Raw genomic sequence first — 21,696 nt, forward strand, 5'->3', positions numbered from 1 at the left:
ATAGCCGGGTCGCTATGACCAGGGGTTCCAACGCAGTTAAAACAGACTGATGGGGAAATCGGGGGTATCGTGTGTGGGAATCATGGCATCCTCGAATCGGGATGAGCCATCGGAATGGTGCAGGATGGTGAAGTGCGCCGGGGTATGTACAACTTCCCGATGCGATCCAGGGCGAGGATGACTGGATCACGCAGCGGTTGGATTGGAAGGAGCTTCTGGAGAAATACCGGGGTTCGGGATGCCTTTGCAGAAACGATTTGGATGTGGCTCAATATTTGGACCAGCAGATGGAAGAGTTGTTGCTTAGAGGTATACATAGGGTGGATAGCAGGGAGACGTCGCCGGGGTTGGGGTATGGACATGAGACTGGGATGGTGTGCAGTTTGAGATAACGTAGTCGTAGGACTTGTAAGCTTTGCAGCTGTGAGGTTAGGGCTGATTGTAGATGAGGTCTTGGACGAAATCTTGTGATTTGATGGAGGGAATTGCAGTCAATCCATTCACGTACACAATTTGAAGTGAAACAGCCTTGTATCCATGGTCTATATGGTGATATCAAGTTGATGGTATGCCCTCTCTCTCTTGTTCCTTCTCTATTCGATGCTCTCGATAGTAATACAGCCAGCTATCTGTGTTTCTAGCACCAAGCGCGCCATGTGCATGCGCCATACCATCCTTCCGTGTTATGCACCCAGGTGAAACCATCTAGCACCATCTACCATCTGAAGTAGCACCAGACTGACAAACGCTGAACCCAAACCTACTTGTAACTCCCCCTTGAACGCCATCACTCCCGATTACGACATTCCATCATTAAACATTACTTTCTCCCAATTTATGTCATGCGCCCACTCCCACTCCCTCTCTTGATCTCCATCCCTTGAGCAAGCCTCTCTCCGTCTCTTGAGTTCCGTCCCACATCTCCGTCTTCATCGCCGTTGAACCTTGGAGCCATTCTCAATTCCCACTTTCCTTCACATTCTCATTCTCATACCCAGGCCAAACTTCGCCCTCCACCACTCCGGCCAGCTCCCTCCTTATCATTCCCTGGAACCACCACCCGATATACGCGCAAGCAGCCATGAACGCCGTCGCCACCCCGCCCATGACCATCCAATTACGACTTGAGTGCCTCTGGTACCACGTGTCGCTTGCAACGTTAACCATGGCGTCTGGGTTTGAAGTGTCAAACCAGTACCCCACGGTGATGTAGCAGAAGCAGTTGCGGTAGACGCCCATGATTTGCATGAGGGTGGTGCCGATTGACAAGAAGAGAGAGAGAAAGAAAAAGACGGTGAAGAGGGCGTAAATGGAAAGAGTGAGGAGTGACTTTCGGGGCTTGGACTTGGTTTGTATCGTCTGCCTTTGTGTGGGAGTATTAGATCGGAGGTGGGACATGGAAGGTCGAGGGGGACATGGATCATAAGCAGAGGAGAGGAGGTTTTGGTTGGGACTTGGACTGAAGCTAGGATCGCGATCGGGGATGTACCTGAGAGAAGGACCTGGGGAAGGAGTTGAGGGTAGTAGATTCGTCGTTGTGGGGATTTCTCTTAACCCGTACATGTATCGATCACGACCCGAGACGCCTTCGTCGTCCATGTCCATGTCCATGTCCATGCTTGGGGTCCGAGGGCAAAAAGGTGCCGTGTGAACATGTTGAAGGTCCTCCGAGGACCTGCCGTTACCGTTGGCACTCGTGTCACTGCCTTCTCTCTCGTGCACCGCTCGATATGTGTTCCTTGACCCTTGTTGGCCAGATTCTGGATCCTCGCCTTGGTTGTTTTCATGTCTCGCTTGATCCCGTTCCCACATGTTCAGGTAAGCGAAGTAGACAAAAGTCAACAAAATTTGCGAAGCCGAATACGTCACAAAGCTCAGAGACCGACAACTCCATCCGACCGGCGGTGTCTTCAAGGCCACCACTGCTCCTGCACTTGGTGGGAGAGCAATCAGGATGAAAGTCTGAATGATCCAACCGCAGTGCTCCAGCTTATGGATCTTGACTCTGTCTCTGAACTTCTTGTTCTTTCGGTACACCTGAGACTGCCTCAACCACTTGGACTTGTTCATCCCTCTCTTCCACATGTTGACCGGCTGGAACAGACCATCAAAGACGTTCTTTCGCGTGTAGTACCTCCACTGGGCGTCCTTGGTAGATCCTTTGTCTTTGGAAGCTTCCTTGCCGACGAGCAGGACCACTGGACTTGGATTGTTGCTCGCTAGTAGACAGCCGCCGACGATGGCGACGTGCACTATTATCATCCACTCCACGCCAAAGGCAAGCGAGATGGCTGCGTCCTGGTCCGAAGGCTCGTTCTTAAGGTCGAGGATGGTGTAAATAAAGGCGCCAAGGTAAAAGACGACTGGTGCACCAATGGTGGCGGCGAAGTCTAGCTGTGAGGATATTAGCCGTGTAAGTCGTTCGCGGAGCTTTTTGCTGGCTTCTTTGTCGACTGGCTGCAATTTGATATCGGGTGGTGCCACGAGGATGGGGGGCCTTTCGGGCTCTTGGGGACCAACCATGTCTTGTCCCGAGGACTCCGCCTGACTCATGAAAGCCATCGGCGGGATCTGCGGTACGGGTCCTGTTGTGCCCTGAGAAGATAGTGAACGTTGATCGATTGGGGTTTCAGGTTCTGGCTCGGGAAAGTCCGCCAGCAAAGCCTTCTTGATCTCGTCCTCCGGATTGCCCCCCTTTTCTCCCATGACCAAGTTCCCCGAAATAGCCGTCACCAGAACCTCGACTGTATCCCTTAGGCTCTTCAACGTTGGGGGCTTTCCTTCCGTCCCTTCCTGTCTATGCGCACCTTCCTTCAAAGCTCTCACAATCTTGTAATCCAAAACTGCCTCATGAAGCCCGCCGACCATCATCGGCCCGGCCATCCCCATCACCACTATAATCCAAAGCAACGCATCGAACGCCCCAGAAAGGGTATCCAGCACCAGCAGCACAATCCCCACCAGAAGTGTCACTGCCTTGCGTGCTTTCCCATCCTGGGGCCGAGGGAGTATCCTCCATATCCAGTCCTTGAACCGACTAGTCGAGAGAAGGATGTGCCGCCTCGGCACGTTCATACTGAAGATGACGGACGGGAGCAAGAACTGAACAATAGGAGCGGCCCATTGGCCTGGCTCGTCGCCCTTGGAAAGTCCAAAGCCCCCACAGTTGCTCTTACAGTAGGCATAAGACACTTTGATCTCAGGAGCAGGCTTGAGGGTGTCGTTGTACATCTGGCCGCAGATGGAGACCTCGCCGGAAACGATCGCCCTCGTTTTGGGGTCTCTTGTGATGTCGAGAGTAAAGTTATTGGACGCAACGGCATCGAGGCAGCATTTGGGCTCGTTGTAGCGGTGGACGGCGTCGGTGGGTCGTGGCAATATTCCTAGCAAGAGGAAGCCAACAGCGAGGAAGGTGAGCCTGAAGGCCAAGGCTTTCCGGGGAGGGTAGGCCATGCTGGTGACATCTGACGAGGGGGGTTGTTGAAACCTGTTGTGAAGTGAAAGTATCTCTGGGCAAGACAAGATAATAGAACGCAAGTGGAAGTGCAAGCAAGCAAGTGTAAAGAGCTATCAGCGAATCATGCAAACATCGTCAATACAGTAAACAAACGAAACATTGGGGGCACCTCTTCACTAGGTATTTAAACATTTTCCACGTTCCCCTGGAACATGGCTGTTGACGTCAGGCGTAAATCCAGATGGGTGCTGTGACGCCGGATTGCTCAGTCATGGGTTGTGCAAACCACACTCTCACCGAAGTCCTGGTTATCTGTCGAACCTTTGCCCCCACAGTCGCACCTGTGTCGCTTGCCCATTGCCTGGATCGCTTCCTGTCCGCCTTCTTCATTCCCAAATGCGTTGACCGGACAAGTGTGGCACATGCCTGATAGATAAGCCTCGACAAATCATGTATCGTTCCCACGCAGATAAAAGGGTGCCTGGGAGCTGAGGTCACGAGCCAGATGAAGACGTGTTCGCCAGCCTTATGTTTGGTTTTTGGGAACCTGGGGGGACCTGGAAAGGGAAGTACTGACCGCGGTCGTTGCAGAAACACGGAGTGGCGCAGCATCTCACCAACCCTCAACATGTGTATGCCGCGATAGCATTGCCAATGAGACACGCCGAGTTACCTGCTCGGAGGGCATTTACCTAGGGAGCAGGCCAGGTGAACGCGAGGGTCATTGCGCCTAATTTGTTGTTCCTGCCCAGGATTGATGATGCAACTAGAGCTGGAAATAGACTGGTGGTACTTGACATTTCGTTTATCGGTGTGGCTTGAATACTTGACTCGTCGACGTTATCGAGAGCGAGTGATGTAGTGGCTCGAACTGGGGCGCAGCGGGATCGGTCAGGATTCGATGGGATCGCGGCTCGGAGCAATCCATGTCTTGATGCATGGCAGACTGGGTCGTCTGGGGACTGACGACGGGTGAGGACATTGGGGCTCTGAGGCTTGGGGTTTGAGGCCGAAATAGTCAGTCAAGAAGAACCTATCTCAAGGGGCAATCCGGATTCGCCATACCTCTACTCATTAGATGTACTACATCGATAGGAGCTTGAACTGGGTTGAGACAGTGTCGGCAGGATGTAAAGAGGGAAAAAGGGCGGGGAAGCGAAAAGGTTTCACGGTGTTTTTCAAATTCGACCTCTCCTCAACTTTGCCGTGGTTTACCCCGCATGTCGGATGGTCGTCCCCGACACCACTAAGTACCTAGGTACATACTGACTGCCCGTCATTGATATGGAAAGTACGAGAGACGATTTCGAGTGCGGCAAGTGAAGGGGGTGATGTACTTTCTGAGCACCTCTCAGCTATCTTAGATACCTGTATTCCTGTAGCCTCCAGACATCGCCCGCTGTGTGCCTGACTCTCTCTTCAACAGTGCTCTCAATGAGGCAAATAAATAAATCTTTATAATGGATTTGCCTCAAATCGTTTCAAATCGCTTGATTTGCCCCATTTCACAGCCAAAATCATTTCCCTCATTTCAATAACAATCTCGGATACCCAATTTTCCGGTCCCGGCTTATAGTAATTATACACTATTATTAGCCGTATTAACCTCAAAACACAACAAAAACGACAGGAAAATTATATAGATTATAACATATAAACTCAAACCTCCTCTACCTCATTCTCCAAACGGCTCTATACCTTATATATAATAATTTATTAAGTATATCGTCGTTTAAACTATTTCTTAATATACCTAATACTTAATTCGCAAAATTGAATACCCTCTTATAATCGTTAGATATTAATAGGATAGATAAATAATTGAATACTATCCTTACTATATATAGGAACCTCTCCTTATTCTACCTCTACTATACTAGAAAGTCGATTACTTACTTAAACTTCTCTTTTAAATAAATTACAAGCTCCTTTTTAAATAACGGCGGTAATAGTATAGTATTGTAATATCCCGGCGGCGTCAACCAGCTATGTATAAAGTCGGTCGATAAGGAAGATAGTATTATAATTGTAGTAAATATACTATTATTAATTTACTCCTACTCCCTCTCCTTTTTCTAATTGGTCTTTTAATAATAATTATAGTAAATTACTTTGAATTAATAAATAACTTTATTAACCTTATCCTTTAATAACTATTATTCGATATATTTCTTTCTATACTTAGGGTAAAAGATTAGAACAATCCTATATAATAAGGTTTTACCTATAAACTCTATATATTTATCAAGTTTAGTAATCGCCTTATTAATACTCTGCCGGATAAATAGGAAACTAGCGCTAATTAATATAGGGAGAAGAGGAGGTTAATTATATTAGCCGTTAATAGATTATTATTATTAGTATTAAGAGGAGGAGGGTTAATTAACGTAGGGAGGTTAATTAGTACAAGAAGGATTACCGCTACGAAAAGGATTATTGCAAGAGGGATTACCGTAGCGAGTTTGGCTATTGGCAAGAGGGGAGGAGACCGTTGGTTAATAATTATATTATTAAATATTGGACAAATCTAACTTATACTTATCGAAATACTACAGTAGATTATTAATATAGCGGGGTCGACTTTATATATTAATTTCTTATAATAGTAGTTCGCCAGCAGTATCCTCCTCCTCCTCCTCCTCCTCTTCATTATTATCGCCGTTATTATAGAAATTAATAATATTAAATTTCTTAATATAATCAAACGCGATCTTCTTATTATAACAATCCTATAATATTTTAAAATTAATTACTATATAATAAATAACGGCTAATACTATAGGGAAGTACAGCTTCCTCTATTTAAAAATTTTAATCGTCTTTTTAAATAGCTTAAGTAATTATAGTATAATATTGAATATATCCCAGTTTTTACCGGTTAGAATATCCTTAAGTAAGATTCCTTTATTAGTATTGTTACGAGCGACGTGGTTACGAGAGACAAGCTAAACACGTTAATTCCCAGGTCTATTGTAGAATTATAAAATGAAGAAGAAAAGAGGGAAATGTATAAAGGCGCGCCCTGCGTTTAGGGTTTTAACCTAGAGTCGTAGTAGCCGTATATACGGCCGATACTTACCGCGCAAACTATCGTACTGTACTATAGTTGGGACCGATCCGTTAATACCGTAATATTACCCCCTCGGTATAAAAAGACTCGTCCTGAATTGTATATAATATAGAGGAAGTTAAATATATATAAAGTAGGTCTTAACCCTTTTATCTATTAATTAGAAACGTGTAAAAATAAAAAAAAAATTCGCCGTTACTTTAGCTCGAATATAGTCGCTTTCTAGATAGAAGGGGGGTATCCTTAGGTTTCCAATTAATAGTTAATTAGTTCTAAGCCCCCGTACTATTATTAATTACGCTAATTATCTATTGCGGTATATTAATTAATTACTTCTATAACTATACTTAAATAAACCTTAAACGTAGGTATCCCCTCCTTAAAATATTTTATTTTCTTATACTAATATACCTCCTTATATATTATAATTCTTTCTTTATTAGTATATTATTATTAATATAATCCGGGTCGAACTCTTCTACTTCAATTACTTATAGTTAATAGTTTAATTTTATTAAGGGACCTAACTATTCCGAATACTTTTTATAGAAAGTTTTTACGAAGTACGCTAAATTCTTAAAATTCTATACGTTATAGTATTTTGGATTAGGGTTGTAACTTCTCTAATTTATTTAGTATTAAAGCCTTTTATAATATATTTTTAATATTAAAAGTTCTTCTACTTTCTATTTAATATCGTTTCTTATATATTCGCCTTCGGGCTCCTCTATATACTATTTTAATAGAGGGTTATTAGGGTATTTTCTTAAATAGTCCGTATAGAAGACGTTAGTACCCTTCTATCCGTCTAGTATATTTAATCGATAGGAGTAATTATATATTTCTTTAATTGTAAATTATTTATTGGTTAGGGGAAAATTTAGCTTATAGTTGGGCCTATTAGATAATTTACTCCTCTTAATAATAAATACCTTATTCCTTACGTTGAAATTAGGTATACAGCGGTATTAATTTACCTATTTTATTATTCTTTCTTACGCTTTCAATATTAATTCCTTTACTTTAATAATATATTTTTATATCCTTTTAATTATATTTTAAGCGTTTTTACAATTGAGTTTCTCCTATATTAATAGTCGGGCGCTATTAAAATTAGTCCGTAATTCCTAATTAAATATATTAAATATTAGGAAATTATAAAGTATTTCGTAAGGTTATATTCCCCCTAGGCTCTTATAGGGCATATTTATTTATATTGTATTTATAGTAGGGATAATTTTAAATTAATTATTTTAAAAATAATTTATGAATAGGCGTAGGCGTTAATTGAAGTTTTCGTTTATAATTTTAGCCTAGCCCGCGGTTTAGTTGTAGCTTAATAATATTAACCTTTATTTAATATTTAGAATTTTAGTTAGTTCGTTCGTAAAGTCGGCGATAAATTGCGGGCTTCGGTTGGAGATAATTTCCCTTAGTAATTTATAAATATAATATAGGCCTTTATAATATATTTGTATTATATTTTTAGCGGTTGTATTTATATAGTATAGAATAATTTAAATAGCTTTACTAAGTTGGTTAATTATAATTAATATATTATTAAAGTTACGGCGGTCTTTAAATATTAATTTATAATTTATAATTAGATTATTCTAAGTATATTCCGGTACGGGTAGTAGGTAAAATTCCCTAAAAGTCTTATTATAAGGAACTTTCGAAGTATAATATATTAAATAATTAGTAATAAAATAATTAATATTTTCTATTATTTTTAGCTACTAATATTACGCTATAATTAGCCGTCTAGTTTTATTACGACCCGGGTAAATAATTATAATTTTAGAATATAATTTATAGATTATTCTTACTTATAAAGTACTCGGTAATACTACTAATTTTCTATATTGTATTAATATTTTATTATAGGTAATAAATTAATACCTATTTTCCCCCTAACGAATTATATTTTAATAGATTTCGAATTCGATGTTAATTTTATTCTTAAGGATTAGGCGGTCTATTAAGACGTATCTTTTTAGTAGTTCGTCTTTGGTCGGTGGGTCCCGGTCCTTCGGCGTTTTAATAATTTCCGGATTTATTTTTATAATTATTATATTGATAATACTAATAGCCTTAGGTAAATATATATCGATTATAAAAATTAAATCGTTAATATAAATAAGGGAATTATTCTTAAGAATCTTAAAGATATAGATAATTCGGTAAACTTCCTATTTCGCCTTTTAGGTCTTTAAATCCTCTAATTTTTTAGAAAGAGTATTAATTATTCTATTATTCTTGCCCGGTCGGTAGGATATTATAAAGTAGTATTAGGCTAAGAATTCGGCCTATTCTATTTAATATAAATTTAATAGCCGCTTTATATTGAAATACTTTAATATTTTATAATTTATAATAATTAGGAAGGGTATTTATAATCCTATAAACTTTATTTACTAATATTATATCGCCCGTATAATAGCTATAAACTCTTTATTGTAAATAGAGTAGTTGTATTCCGCCTTATATATAGTTTCGGAGAAGAATATAATTGGTTTCTAATCGCCCTCCACCTTTTATAATAAGATATTAGTAATAATATTATTGGAGGTGTTTATTTCAATCCGTATTGGCCGGTCGTATTTAAAATAGGTTAAGATAAGTATATTTAATAATTGTAACTTCAATTCCTCGAATATTATTTAATACCTATTATTTTAATTATATTCTTCCCCTTTCTTAGTAAGTACGATTAATAATTTTATTATATAATTATAATCCTTAACGAATTTCTAGTAGAAGTTATAGAATCCTAAAAAGGATTATATTCCTTTAACGTTCGTAGGGACTTACTAATCTTTTATAACGGCAATCTTTTAGGGATTTACTATAATACTATCCTTACTAATAATAAAGTTTAAAAATTTGGTCTTCTTAACGTAGAATTCGTATTTATTTAGGTTAGTTTATAGGCTAGCTGCCTCCAAACGGGCTAGGACCTTTTTAATGTATATTTTATATTCCTTTAAATTATTAGAAAAAATAAGGATATTATTAATATAAGCGCTATAAAAGTTATTAAAATACCCTATTAAAGTATTATTAATATACCGCTAGAATATTAATAGTCTATTAGTAAATCCGAAGGGTAATATTTTATATTTATATACTTTATATTAAATATAGAATATTATTAATTCCTTATCGTTGGGATATATACAGATATAATAAAAGGCCTAGCGGATATTAATCTTCGTAAAGATCTTTGTTTAGCTAATGTCACAGGGTTAGCCTGTGTGCCTTGTGCCTGGTGCCAGCGTACAGCAGCTTCTAAGACTGCCGTACGCTGTCATCACCGCCGGCAGCTAATTAGTCAGAACGCTACCTGCCGCGGGTCTATCAGACCCGCCGCCGGTTGCCTTTATAAGGCCAGCCTTCTAGGTACTCGGCTACACTTCTCTTCCTTTCTCCTTCGTATAATTACGTATAATTATATTTACTATCTACCCTTTACCTATAATAATTAATTATACCTTTTAACTATTACATTTATAGCGTAAACCTATTTTCTTTTATTGCGCTATTGATTCTTAATTAACGCGCGTGTAGGAATCGCCTCGCTCGTCGAGTCGCCGAGTCCAGCACTCCAAATACCGATAGTCGTAAATTACAATAGTTGTAATTATAGTTTCGCTTTTTTTATTTAATAAATAAGGGTAAATATTCTTTATTTAAGGGATAAGAGATTGCTTCGTGCGATTACCTTTCTTATATCTTACAATAAGAGTAGCGATTACGTATCCTTCTCTCCCGTTAGTAGTATTAATAATTTTATTAATTTTAATGCCCCTCCTAAAAGTATACTATTTAATTTAAACGATATTTATAAAATATTTAATAAAATTATTAATACTACTAACATTGCTATTTATTAAATTATATTCGTCGAACTCCTTCTTTTAATAGTAATTAATAACTTTCTTATTAATATTAACAACAACGAAGAAAAGAAAACTATCCCTCGTACCTACTTCAATATAACTAATATTATTATTTAAAACCCTGTTTTCCAATTAATTATTACCCCGCTCAATCGCCTTTATTATAATAATTTTATTTAGTACGAAAATATTACTATCGACCTTGAATATAGTAAGGACGAATTAAAAATTATTTATAAAATAATTACTAGAACTTAAAATAATTTCAATTAGAAGAACCTCGATTATTTCAATTTAATAATTAAATTTAATAATCTCTAGAAGAAATATAATAACTTTAATATAAACTACGCCGCCCTTAAATCTTATAGTACTAATATCCGGTCCTTATTTAATAATTTTAATAAAACTACTAATACTAATACTAGTAAAATATTATTTTTAAAGTAGATTATAGAGAATCCGCTAATCTTCATTAGTAAAAAGAATATTAGTACGGCCCGTAAATATAAAATTTTTAAAGTATAATATTTCTATATTTTATTTTAGTAGAAGTATAACCCCCTCCTTTATATTAATAAGGATGTTAAAATTATTCGTATTATTATATTACTGGGTCCTGAAATTTTATCCGGTATTTAGGATAATTTAAATATTATTTAAAATGGAGGAGATGTAGATTCCTAGTATTGGAAGACCGGTATTAAATTTATAAAATATTTAGTTACCTGTTTTTAGAATATTAATTTAAAGATAAATATTAGTTATTATTTTGAGGAATTCTTTATAAAGAATATATCTTTTATAGAATTCGAATTAGAGTTTACTAATCTAATAAACTTCTATAGCCTTAATAATTCTATAAAGGTTTACTACTTACGTAATAAAATTAATAAGCGCCTCTATAATATTTTTACGTATTACGACCTTCCTAAGGCTAATAATTTTAAAAAGTGGTTTGTAATTTATTGTACTGTCGTAGGTAATTTAGAGGACGCTAACTATTATTATAAAATAAATACCTGTATTTTCAATAATAGTGCCTCCGCTGGTAATAATTCTAGTAGTACTAATACTAATATAGGTAGCGCTAGCTTTTATAATACTAATAATATTCCTATTAGTTAAGGTAGTAATAAAATAAACCTCAACGCTATCGACTTTATTATTTTTATTTATAAGGACGTTCTTAATTAGCGTACCTATAAGGGTAAATACTGCTATTATAATAGTAATAGTTATATTACCTATAATTACTTCGCCTTAATTAATTATAGTTCCCAAAGTCCTTAGTATAATAAGAGTAAGAAGAAGAAAGGTAAAGGTAAGGGTTGTTGTAGTAGAGAAGAGGTCTATACTACTAGAGCCGCGCCCGCTATTAATATTACTATTACTACTCCCGCTATAATCCTTACCGCCGCCGCCGCCGCTAGCAATAAATATTACAATAATCCGGAAAATATCTAACTTCTATACTTAGGTGCGTATAGAGGCTTTCCCTATCGTTATTATAGAAACGGGTTTTAAATTCTATAGAGTTAAAGGGTTTAGAGGAAGTTAGAATATAATTGTTAAATAGTTCTACTTCCTTAAATTTAATACTTTTATTTTCTTATGTTATAATTAGATTGTATAAAGATTATTATATTACTTTTATTAATTCTAGCTATTCTACGTTCGCTTTTATCGACTATTCTTTCGTAATTAAATATAACTTTCCCTATTTTCGCTTCCGCCGGGTAAAGAAATTCGTCTTCGCTGATAGGGTAATTAAAAGTATTATTTCTAAAAGAATAATAATTAAACTCCGGATTGGATACTATAGTAAAATAATTACCTTTTTGGTTTATAATATTTTAAAGAATTATCCGGTAATTTTGGGATTCCCTTAAATATAATATTATAAGCCCGAAATTAATTATAATTAATATAGAATATATTTTACTAACCCTATTTATTAAGGTCGTTATTTACCTGTTAACTTTCTTAGGGATTAATTAATAGTGTTAAGAATTTTTATTAATTAAATTTCGATTGTAGTTATTCGTGGTAAGAATGCCCTATCTTATTAGCTAACCCCGAGGTGCGAAGCCGTTCCTCCCGCCCGGAGGATACTAATTATTAATTCTATTCGAATAGAATTAACGTTACCGCTATTATTATAAATACTAATAGTAAATTTAGGGAGCGGAGCTATTTACCCTATTCAAATAGAATTACCGCCGCTACTACTACCGCCGTCTCTTATAGTAGAGAATAAGGAAGGGACTTCGTTTATTCTCCGGGATAATTACTAATTTATTTCGCCCCCTATTAAAATACTAATAATTAATAGAGCTAGATCTAAGATCGGTATTATAAATACAATAGCCCTTCTTATTAAAATTAAAAACCTAGTGTACTATAACCCCTATATCCGTCTAGACGGCCAATATATTTTTATAGGTATGAAGCGCCCCTACGCCGGTCGTTACTGTAATTTTAATAGGACTTCTTTTATTAAATTAAGTAATATTAAAGAATTTAATATAGCTATTTTCAATTTCGCTTGTGAATTCTAATGCTTGTAGCCGTACGTTACAAATTATGCCGAACTTGAGAGGTTGGTTGTTACGGTTGGAATCTGGGATGTGGATTTAACCGAAGAAATAATTGTAAATATTATAGCTAGTAATAGTTAATAATATAAAGAAAATCTCCTTCCCTTCTTCTACCCTTTTATTAACGATTTGGCTAGTGTTTATTTATTCGAGGAATTTCGGGAGGTAATAATTCTAACTAAAATAATCTATTTAATTAGTAACTTCAATTAGGATACGCTATTCTATAAGGAGATAATCCGGTGGATATACTTAGCTAAAATTTCCGATAAAGATACGAAGAAGTTCTTTAATAAGGTTGACCGTCTAATTAAAATAAGAGACGAGATTATTGCCTTTTTAAGGAAGTTAGAGGGTTGCTAATATATTAACGAAATAGTAGTATTCTTCCCCTTCCTAGCTGAAGAAATCCTGCTTTACTATTTATATAATTATAAAATTAAATTATAATTAGGGGCGATTCTTCCTAATATATAGCTGTATTATATATCCCTATTAGAAGTTAGTATTGTTAAGAAGTAGATCGATAACAATTTAAAAAAGAATTTTATCTATTTATTTTAATTTACGGCCGTATTTTCTATTCTTTTAATTAAAAAGTCCGGTAGCGGTATCCGTATTTATATTAATTACCGCAGTATTAATAATATAATATTAAAATTATATTACTTTTTACCGTTAATTAAGGAGACCCTTAATATGATTTATTATACGAAGATTTTTATTAAATTCGATATAATTACTACGTTTAATAGGATTTATATGAAGGAGGGATATAAATGGTTTACTGTTTTTATTATTCGGTTTAGCTTTTACAAATTTATTATTTATTTATTCGGCTTCTAAGGAGCCTTAGGGACCTTTTAGAATTATATTAACGATGTTCTTTATAATATTTTTAATATATATATAATAGTGTACTTTAATAATATCCTGGTCTATTCGAATAACGAAGTAGACTATGAAAATTATATTAGGGAAGTTTTATAGCGGATAATTTAAGTGGGACTTTAAATTGATATTAATAAATATAAGTTCTATATTATAAAAATAAAGTACTTAAGCTTAATTATTACGTTAAGAGGATTTGAAATAGATTTTAATAAGGTTTCTACTATTATTATTTAGGAAATTTTAAAAATTAAGAGAGTATTATAGTATTTCCTAAGTTTTACTAATTTCTACTAACGATTTATTAAGTACTTTTTAATTATTGTTAGCTTACTATATGAATTAACGAAGAAATTGGTTAATTAGTAGTAGACCGGCTAATATTAGAAGTCCTTTAAGGTTTTTAAAAAGGTTTTTAATAGTGGCCTAGTGCTTCGGATTTACGATTAGTCTAAATAGATTGTCGTTGAAATAAATATTTTAAATTAGATTTACGGTAATATTCTATCCTAATATAATAAGAAGGGAATTTTATACCCGGTCGTTTATTTTAATTAGTAATATTCCTCGGTTAAATATAATTATAATATTTATAATAAGGAGTTGTTCGCTATTATTAAAGCCTTTAAAGAATAGTGCCCCGAATTAGAGGGTGCCTAAAAACCGTTTAAAGTCCTTACCGATTATAAAAATTTGAAGACTTTTATAATTAATAAATAATTTACCCTCTGTTATATATATTAGTTTTAATTCCTTTCCTATTTTAATTTTATAATTAAATACCGCCCTAAATTCTTATAAGTACGTTCCGATATATTAAATAGGAAGTTAGAGGATTTATTTAAAAATAAAGCCGATAAGAGGCTATTAATTAGAAATAAAATTTTATTTAATTATAATATTTTTATTAATAGAGCGTTTATTTTGAAGGATAGAAGTAAAGAAGTCAATATTAATACCGAATATATTTATAATTTAGAAGTATTAGACGAAAAATTAATGGATAATTTAGTAGTAGAAGGTTACAAGAAGTTAATAATATTTTAAAATATTATTATATACCTATCGGACCCTAATTGTCGAATATAGTTTAGGGAAGTTAAAGATTATATAAAATAGGTCCCCTTTATTAAATGTTAAGCGATTTAAGGACGAATATACTTTTATAGCACTATCCTCGTCGACCTTATTAATATAAAACTCTATTTCTCGCTCCTCTAATACGTTTATAATTCGTTAACCGCCGGGCATCTAGATTGCGAAAAGACTTATTCGTTACTATTTCGATCCTTCTTTTAGTTAGGAATATACGCTATAGTCCGGTCGTATTATAAAGTTTATTTGGTATACGCTAAGTCCAAATTATTACGACACCCCCCCTATAGTTTTTTAAAACCGTTGGCAATATTATTCGTACTATAGAAGAATATTTCAATCGATTATATTACTCCGCTTACGCCTTGCTTACGCTACGGATAGGAATTTAAGTATATTATTATTATTATTAATTAGCTTACTAAAATATAGTATTATATCCCTACTATAGGCTTAATGGTAGAAGAATTAGTAGAACGCTTTATAGAGAGAGTTTATAGTATTTATAGCCTATTAAACTCTATTATCTTTAATTGTAATATTTAATTTATTTTATAATTTTAAAGAACTTTATTATTACGATTAGAGGTCGCCTTTAAATCCTCCTCCATTTTCTACCCTATTATTAATAATTAAACCGAGCGTATTAATACTAAGATAGAGAAGTACTTTTACTTTTATATTAATTAGATATAGGATAATTAAGTAGATTAGTTATTAATTATAGAATTCGCTAAGAATAATTTAATTTCTAAAATTATTAATATTTCCCCCTTCTTTACTAATTACGGCTTCTACCCTCGTATAAGTATTAAACCGGTTAAACTATACCTATTAAAAATGTTAGCGGTATAATAAATTAAGTACTTTAAAGTTAATAAGTTAGTTAATTAATTTAAATAAATTTTAGATTTCATTACGAATTAAATTCGGTAAATATAGTAATATTATAAAGATAATACGAATATCCGACGGACCAATATACTGAAATATAAGAAGGGAGATAGGGTCCTATTTAATATTAAGAACTTCGATATTAGCCGCCCTTATACTAAGTTTATACCCCTTTTCGAAGGATTATTCGAGATTATTAAAGCGGATAGCTATTAAATTACATTTAAACTCCTAATTAATATAAAGTATAATTTAACGTTCTATATTAATAAAGTTAAATTGTAAGATGAGTAAGGTTTTTTAAGGTAGACGGATGTAGAGGAATAGAACGTTCGTACTAATTACGGCCGAATTATAAGGAGGATTAATAATAGGGAGGATTTAGTAGAATATAAATTTGAGAGGATCGATGGATGCTGGAAGAATAATAAGGGCCGTTGGGAATATTTTATTGTTTAGGCACCTCTATATACGCCGTTATAGTAACTGTACGCCAATATGTTTATAGCTCCCGATATTGTACGGGCCTTCTATAACGGATACCCGGAAGCGTTATACCTACTGGTTTGGGCGGTGGTGGAGAAAAAGCGGAAGGAGAAGGAGAAGGAAGTAGAGCGGGAGGTTCTAGCTCTGTAGCGGAGGTTACAATAATAATTACTAGCGGTAGTAAAGATTTTTCAAGAATAGACCGCTCGTTTAATAGGGATTTCTATTATTTTATATAATATTAGTTAGCTATATAGCTTCTTTTAATCTAGGGAAGTATTATAGGGTTAACCTGTGTGCTTTATACTTAGTATTAGCGTATAGTAGCTTCTAAGATTGCTATACGCTATTATTACCGCCGGTAGCTGATTGGTTAGAACGCTGCCTGCCGCGGGTCTGTTAGACCCGCCGCCGGTTGCCTTTATAAGGCCAGCCTTCTGGGCACTCGGCTGCACTTCTCTTCCTTTCTCCTTCGTGCAATTACGTATAATTATATCTACTATCTACCCTTTGCCCGTGATAGCTAATATATAATATCGTTTCTTCGATAAATAGTAATAAATATCGATCTTTCTTTATAATTATATTTAATTTTCAATAATCTATATAAAAATATAAACCGCCGTTAGCCTTAAGTATAAAGAAGATAGGCATAACCTATAGCATTAAATTACTTTTAATAAAATTTTTAATTAGAATTTTATTAATATACTTCTAATATACTTCCAATTTATCGATTATTATTTTATAAAAGGGGCTATAATTAAAGTCCTTTAACTTCCCTCCTTCTAAATCTATCTAATAATTATTTAAATAATAATTTAATAAAATATTAAATTACTTTTTATTAAAAACGTCGAAGTATTAATAGGCGTATCCTAGCACCTCCTTTTTCGCTTTCTCTTTAAATTCTTCCTTATTTTCGGCTATTATTTAGTCTTTCTACTATTAGTTTTTAATAAACTAATTTAGTTCGTATAGATTAGTAATTCTAATATACTTTCGCTTTACGAATTTAAGAAAAGCTTCGGCTCCTATAATTACTAAATTATTATAGTATTTATATTAATCTATCCTATTTCTTTTTAATCGGTAGTACCCTCGATTGTCTTCTCTTTAATAAGAATCTACCTTACGTTCTTTATTTAATATAGTAATATATTTTCGATATAAGGGTAATTATTAATTAGTTTTATTAGAGGGTGTATATTAGTTATAAAATTCTTATTCTATTTTAATTAATTCCTTATTTTCTTTCCTCTATATTACCTTAATCTTTAATTCTTTAAATAATTCAATAGGATAATTCAATTATATTAATTAAAGTTCTAATTCTTTCCCTTAATTAGCGGTTAACTCTAATTTTTAAATACAATAGTATACTCTTTTAAGGAGTAATACTTTAGCTCTTTCTTCCCGTTCTTCGGTTACCTCCTTTTCTTTAGTCTATAGAAAGATGAGGCGTCGGTTAACTATATTTACTAAAATATAGTACTTCTATATTTAATATTTATTAAAAATTAGGTTGTAATTTAAATTAATAATTATCATTACTTTATTAGGAAGAATACGGTTCTAGACTTATAGGGTACCTTTAAAATATAAATTAATTATTTCGTTATATTTTCTATTGTATCCTCCTACTATATAAGGTTTGAAATTTCTAAATTTCTTAATTTTAAATTTATTAATAAGGCGATTAGCGAATATCTTACTTATAAAAATATTTCTATTTACCTCCGAATTAATAAGTATATTAGTTGTAATTAAAGATTTTCTATTATTTATTATAGTATAGGAGGTAAATAGTATTTCCCTACTTAAATAACTATTTAAAAAATCTATTTCTATTTTTATTTCTATTACTAATTTAATCTTTAAAAGGGAATCTATAATACTTAAGGTAATTAGTTTTTCGGTTCTTCTACATCCTTTTCGACTTTACAGGCGAACTATTCAATTAATTCGTTAATACGGCTAGAATTATTACATTTATTGGGGTAATCCTTAAACCGATAATTAATTTATTTATAAATGAAATATTGATGTGGGGTGGTTCGTTTGTTCTTTTTTCGTTTTCCTTGTGTGTTCTTCTTTTCCTTACTGTAGGCTCTTACTTTTAAATAATAGGTGGAGGTATCTAGGCTTTAGTTTATTATTTATTGAAGAGTAGATTTGTTGTATTGGTCGGATGGGACCTTGGGAATATAATGAGTAGAAAGGGGATATAAGGAGGAGATCCCGACCGAAAAGAGAGAGGAAGGTAAGGATTTTAGATTAAATTAAATAATACCTATCCTCAATAATAGACTAAAGAATCCCGCTCCTATACTATAGAATTACTGTCGAACGCCTTTATAATAGTAAATTTAATAACCCTTTTATAAAAGAATTAACTCTTAAACTTATTTAGCTAACCTAAAATTAATAAGGAAAATTTTATCCTTCTTATTAGTCTTTAATAGTAGTTAATAAATTGTAATTTTACTACTCTATTTTAATTCCTAAGGATAAAAGTTATATTTAACTCCGGATTTATTCTTTATTATATTTAAATATAGTAGGGTACTTTTCGTATTAATATAGTTTTTGCTCTATTTTAAATAGTAATAAGAATGAGATTAAATTTTAAATTCTTAATTAAATTAGTTAATACGAATTTAAGAAGCTCTTAGAGAGGGATTTTTAAAGATATAGAGGTTAATTTTGAGAACCTTAGAATACTAATTCGAATACTAGGAATTAAATAGTAAAAAATTAATTAATTCTTCCAATAGAGGAGTTTTTTATTTAATTTAATAGAGACTTTAATTCCGGATATATTCGGATCTCTACTTTATTAACTAATCTATAATCTATTAATAGTAGACTATAGATACTTTAAACCGCTATACTTACAAAACCAGGATAGAAACCCCTTATTTTGTAATTTTAGGACCGATTACAATAAAGAAAGAAAATAAGATTAGATTAGAAAAACTTTAAATAGTATTTAGGAAGAAAGATTAAATAAAGAACGATAATTAAGAAGAGGGTTGGTATAGATTTGCCCTTTATTAAATAATATTCAGTATTTAAATATTTATACGCTATATATAGAATTAGCGCTTTAAACTACTAAAATTACTATAGGATTAATAGTTATATTATTCTATTCCTTACTTAGTATTTTTAGAGCGATATAAGTAATATTTTATAAGGTTAGCAAGGTAGGCGAAGAGGTAGTATTAGCGATTTTAATTCGCCGGTTATATTGTTTGCTTAATCCCTAAATATTAATACCTATATAAAACCCTAAAAATTAATTATTATAGTTACTAAGGTACTTATATAAAGAAGAAAGAATTAAAAAGGAGTATTAGATTAGCTCCTTACTAAAGAAGAAAGAAAAAAGCATTGCTTTTTAGTATTAATATTATAAATTATAAATTCCTTATTAAAATCCCTATAAATTTAAACCAATTACTATATTTAATACTAATAGTGTTCCTATTAATAAAATTCCTTCGACTAATACTCTTATTCGTCCGGGTAAAGTATTCTTTAATATTATTGCTACCCTCCTTATAAATAATATTATTTCTATTCGAAAAATTCTCCTAAAGAAAAAGTTCAATAAAAAAAGAGTTTCTAAATATATTAAATTATTCGAGGAAGAAGTCGGTATTTATAATTTTAGAGATAACGAATTTAAAATTAATATTTAGTTTTAGTAATATAAGAAGGAATTTAAGAATATTGGTAAAGGTTTCCTTTGTAATTTTAAAATTAAGGATATTACTATTTAGGAGGAGTTTATTAAAAGATTTAAAGTTATTTATAGAGTAAAGGATTCTAAGTAAACGGATAGTATATTTATTGCCCTAAAGAAATTTTATATTAAGTGTATCCTTTATTAAATACATAAAATTATTAATACTATTCTTACTTATTCGGTACTATTTGCTTATTAAAAGGCGTAGGATTGGTATAGCGCTAACTGTAATATTATTAAGAATTTCTATAAGAAGTTGTATATTGATATAAGGTATATAATTACTACTTTCTTATAGAAGTTGAAGGAGGAATTCTATATTATAGAATAGATTGAGTTTTCTTAATTCTTAAATAAGTTCGTAGTAGAATAGTTTAATAATATTAATTTTAGTATTTTATTAGATATTAATAATAGTAGTAAGGAGGAGATATTTACTAAGAAGTGTAAATATAAAATTAAATATATAATTAGCCTAGATAATTCTTCCGAATCCTCTAAGGAAAATACTAATTCTAAGGTCCCCGTTAAGAAGATTACTATAAAGGCGCAGATCCCTACTAAGGTTACTCTAATTCTTAATAAAAAGATTATAAATAATTTAGTTAATTATATAGAATAATTAATAATTGCCCGAAGCGTTGCTTTTACCCCCTAAGTCTAATAGTAAACCCTTCTCCCTTAATAGTCCGCCCCTCGTTAATTTATTTAATTTATGAATTTCTAAATTAATATTATTTAAATTAATATTTTATATAAAAGAATTAGGAATAGACGGAGTACAAAGAGAGACGATAAAGGAGGGTATTAGTAGTAGTACTATTAGTATAGTCTATTCGGTTATTATATTTGGGAGTGCGAGTAGAAGGAAGTCGATTGTGATTACGGTATTGCTAATTAGAAGCCTACTAACCGAAAAAGAAGTATAAATATTATAGTATTTATAGGCTTTAAGATAAATTATAACAATAAGGTCCCTAGGGACGTATATTTTCAAATATTTAATTTAGGCTAATTAGGGAATATAATCCGCTTTTTTATAATTTTAGCTATTAATTACCCTAACTATTAGAAATTTAAAAAGTAGGAATTCGAGGTTTAATAATAGTATAACCCGTAGAACGCACTATTTATCCTAGTCTTTAATTTACTTTAGGACTTTAAGTAGGTTAAATAATATTAAAATTAAATTTAAATTAAAAATAGTTCCTCTATTATTACTATTAATTATATTTCGATAGAAGCGTTTAAAAAATTATATAAAATATTTTCTCTTGCCCGGGAATAGGTAACCTAAATTTATACGATTATTACTAATCCTAATAAGGTTATTAAATTAAGAGGGCTTTCCGAGATAGATATAAATTAAAAAGAGATTTATACTATTTCTTAGAACGTTATAATAGCAATTAGTAAATTAAAGAGGCTTAAAATTAATAATACAGTACTAAACTCTATAATTACCCCTCCTTTTATTCTAATCCTTTATTTATTTACCGTAAAAATATTTAAATTAGCCCTTAAATAATTTAAGACTATTTTAAATA

General features: G+C 32.7%; 2 protein-coding genes across 2 annotated transcripts; both read right to left on the reverse strand.

The window, feature by feature from the left end:
• Window positions 1-799: 799 nt before the first annotated feature.
• B0T23DRAFT_42655 (uncharacterized protein) lies at window positions 800-3,567 on the reverse strand. Its single transcript, XM_062839997.1, has one exon. The coding sequence runs from the start codon at window positions 3,451-3,453 to the stop codon at window positions 958-960; it is 2,496 nt and encodes an 831-aa protein (XP_062688066.1). The 5' UTR covers window positions 3,454-3,567; the 3' UTR covers window positions 800-957.
• On the reverse strand, window positions 3,568-4,311 carry B0T23DRAFT_42654 (uncharacterized protein). The gene has a single exon (XM_062839995.1). The coding sequence runs from the start codon at window positions 4,085-4,087 to the stop codon at window positions 3,683-3,685; it is 405 nt and encodes a 134-aa protein (XP_062688067.1). The 5' UTR covers window positions 4,088-4,311; the 3' UTR covers window positions 3,568-3,682.
• Between the last annotated feature and the right edge of the window lie 17,385 nt (window positions 4,312-21,696).

Source organism: Neurospora hispaniola, assembly GCF_033458365.1.
Source record: "Neurospora hispaniola strain FGSC 10403 chromosome Unknown B0T23scaffold_10, whole genome shotgun sequence".
NCBI lineage: Eukaryota > Fungi > Ascomycota > Sordariomycetes > Sordariales > Sordariaceae > Neurospora > Neurospora hispaniola.

Excerpts from the sequence above, each read along its gene's own strand:
- B0T23DRAFT_42655 (XM_062839997.1), bottom strand. The coding sequence starts at position 3,453 with ATGGCCTACCCTCCCCGGAAAGCCTTGGCCTTCAGGCTCACCTTCCTC.
- B0T23DRAFT_42654 (XM_062839995.1), bottom strand. The coding sequence starts at position 4,087 with ATGTTGAGGGTTGGTGAGATGCTGCGCCACTCCGTGTTTCTGCAACGA.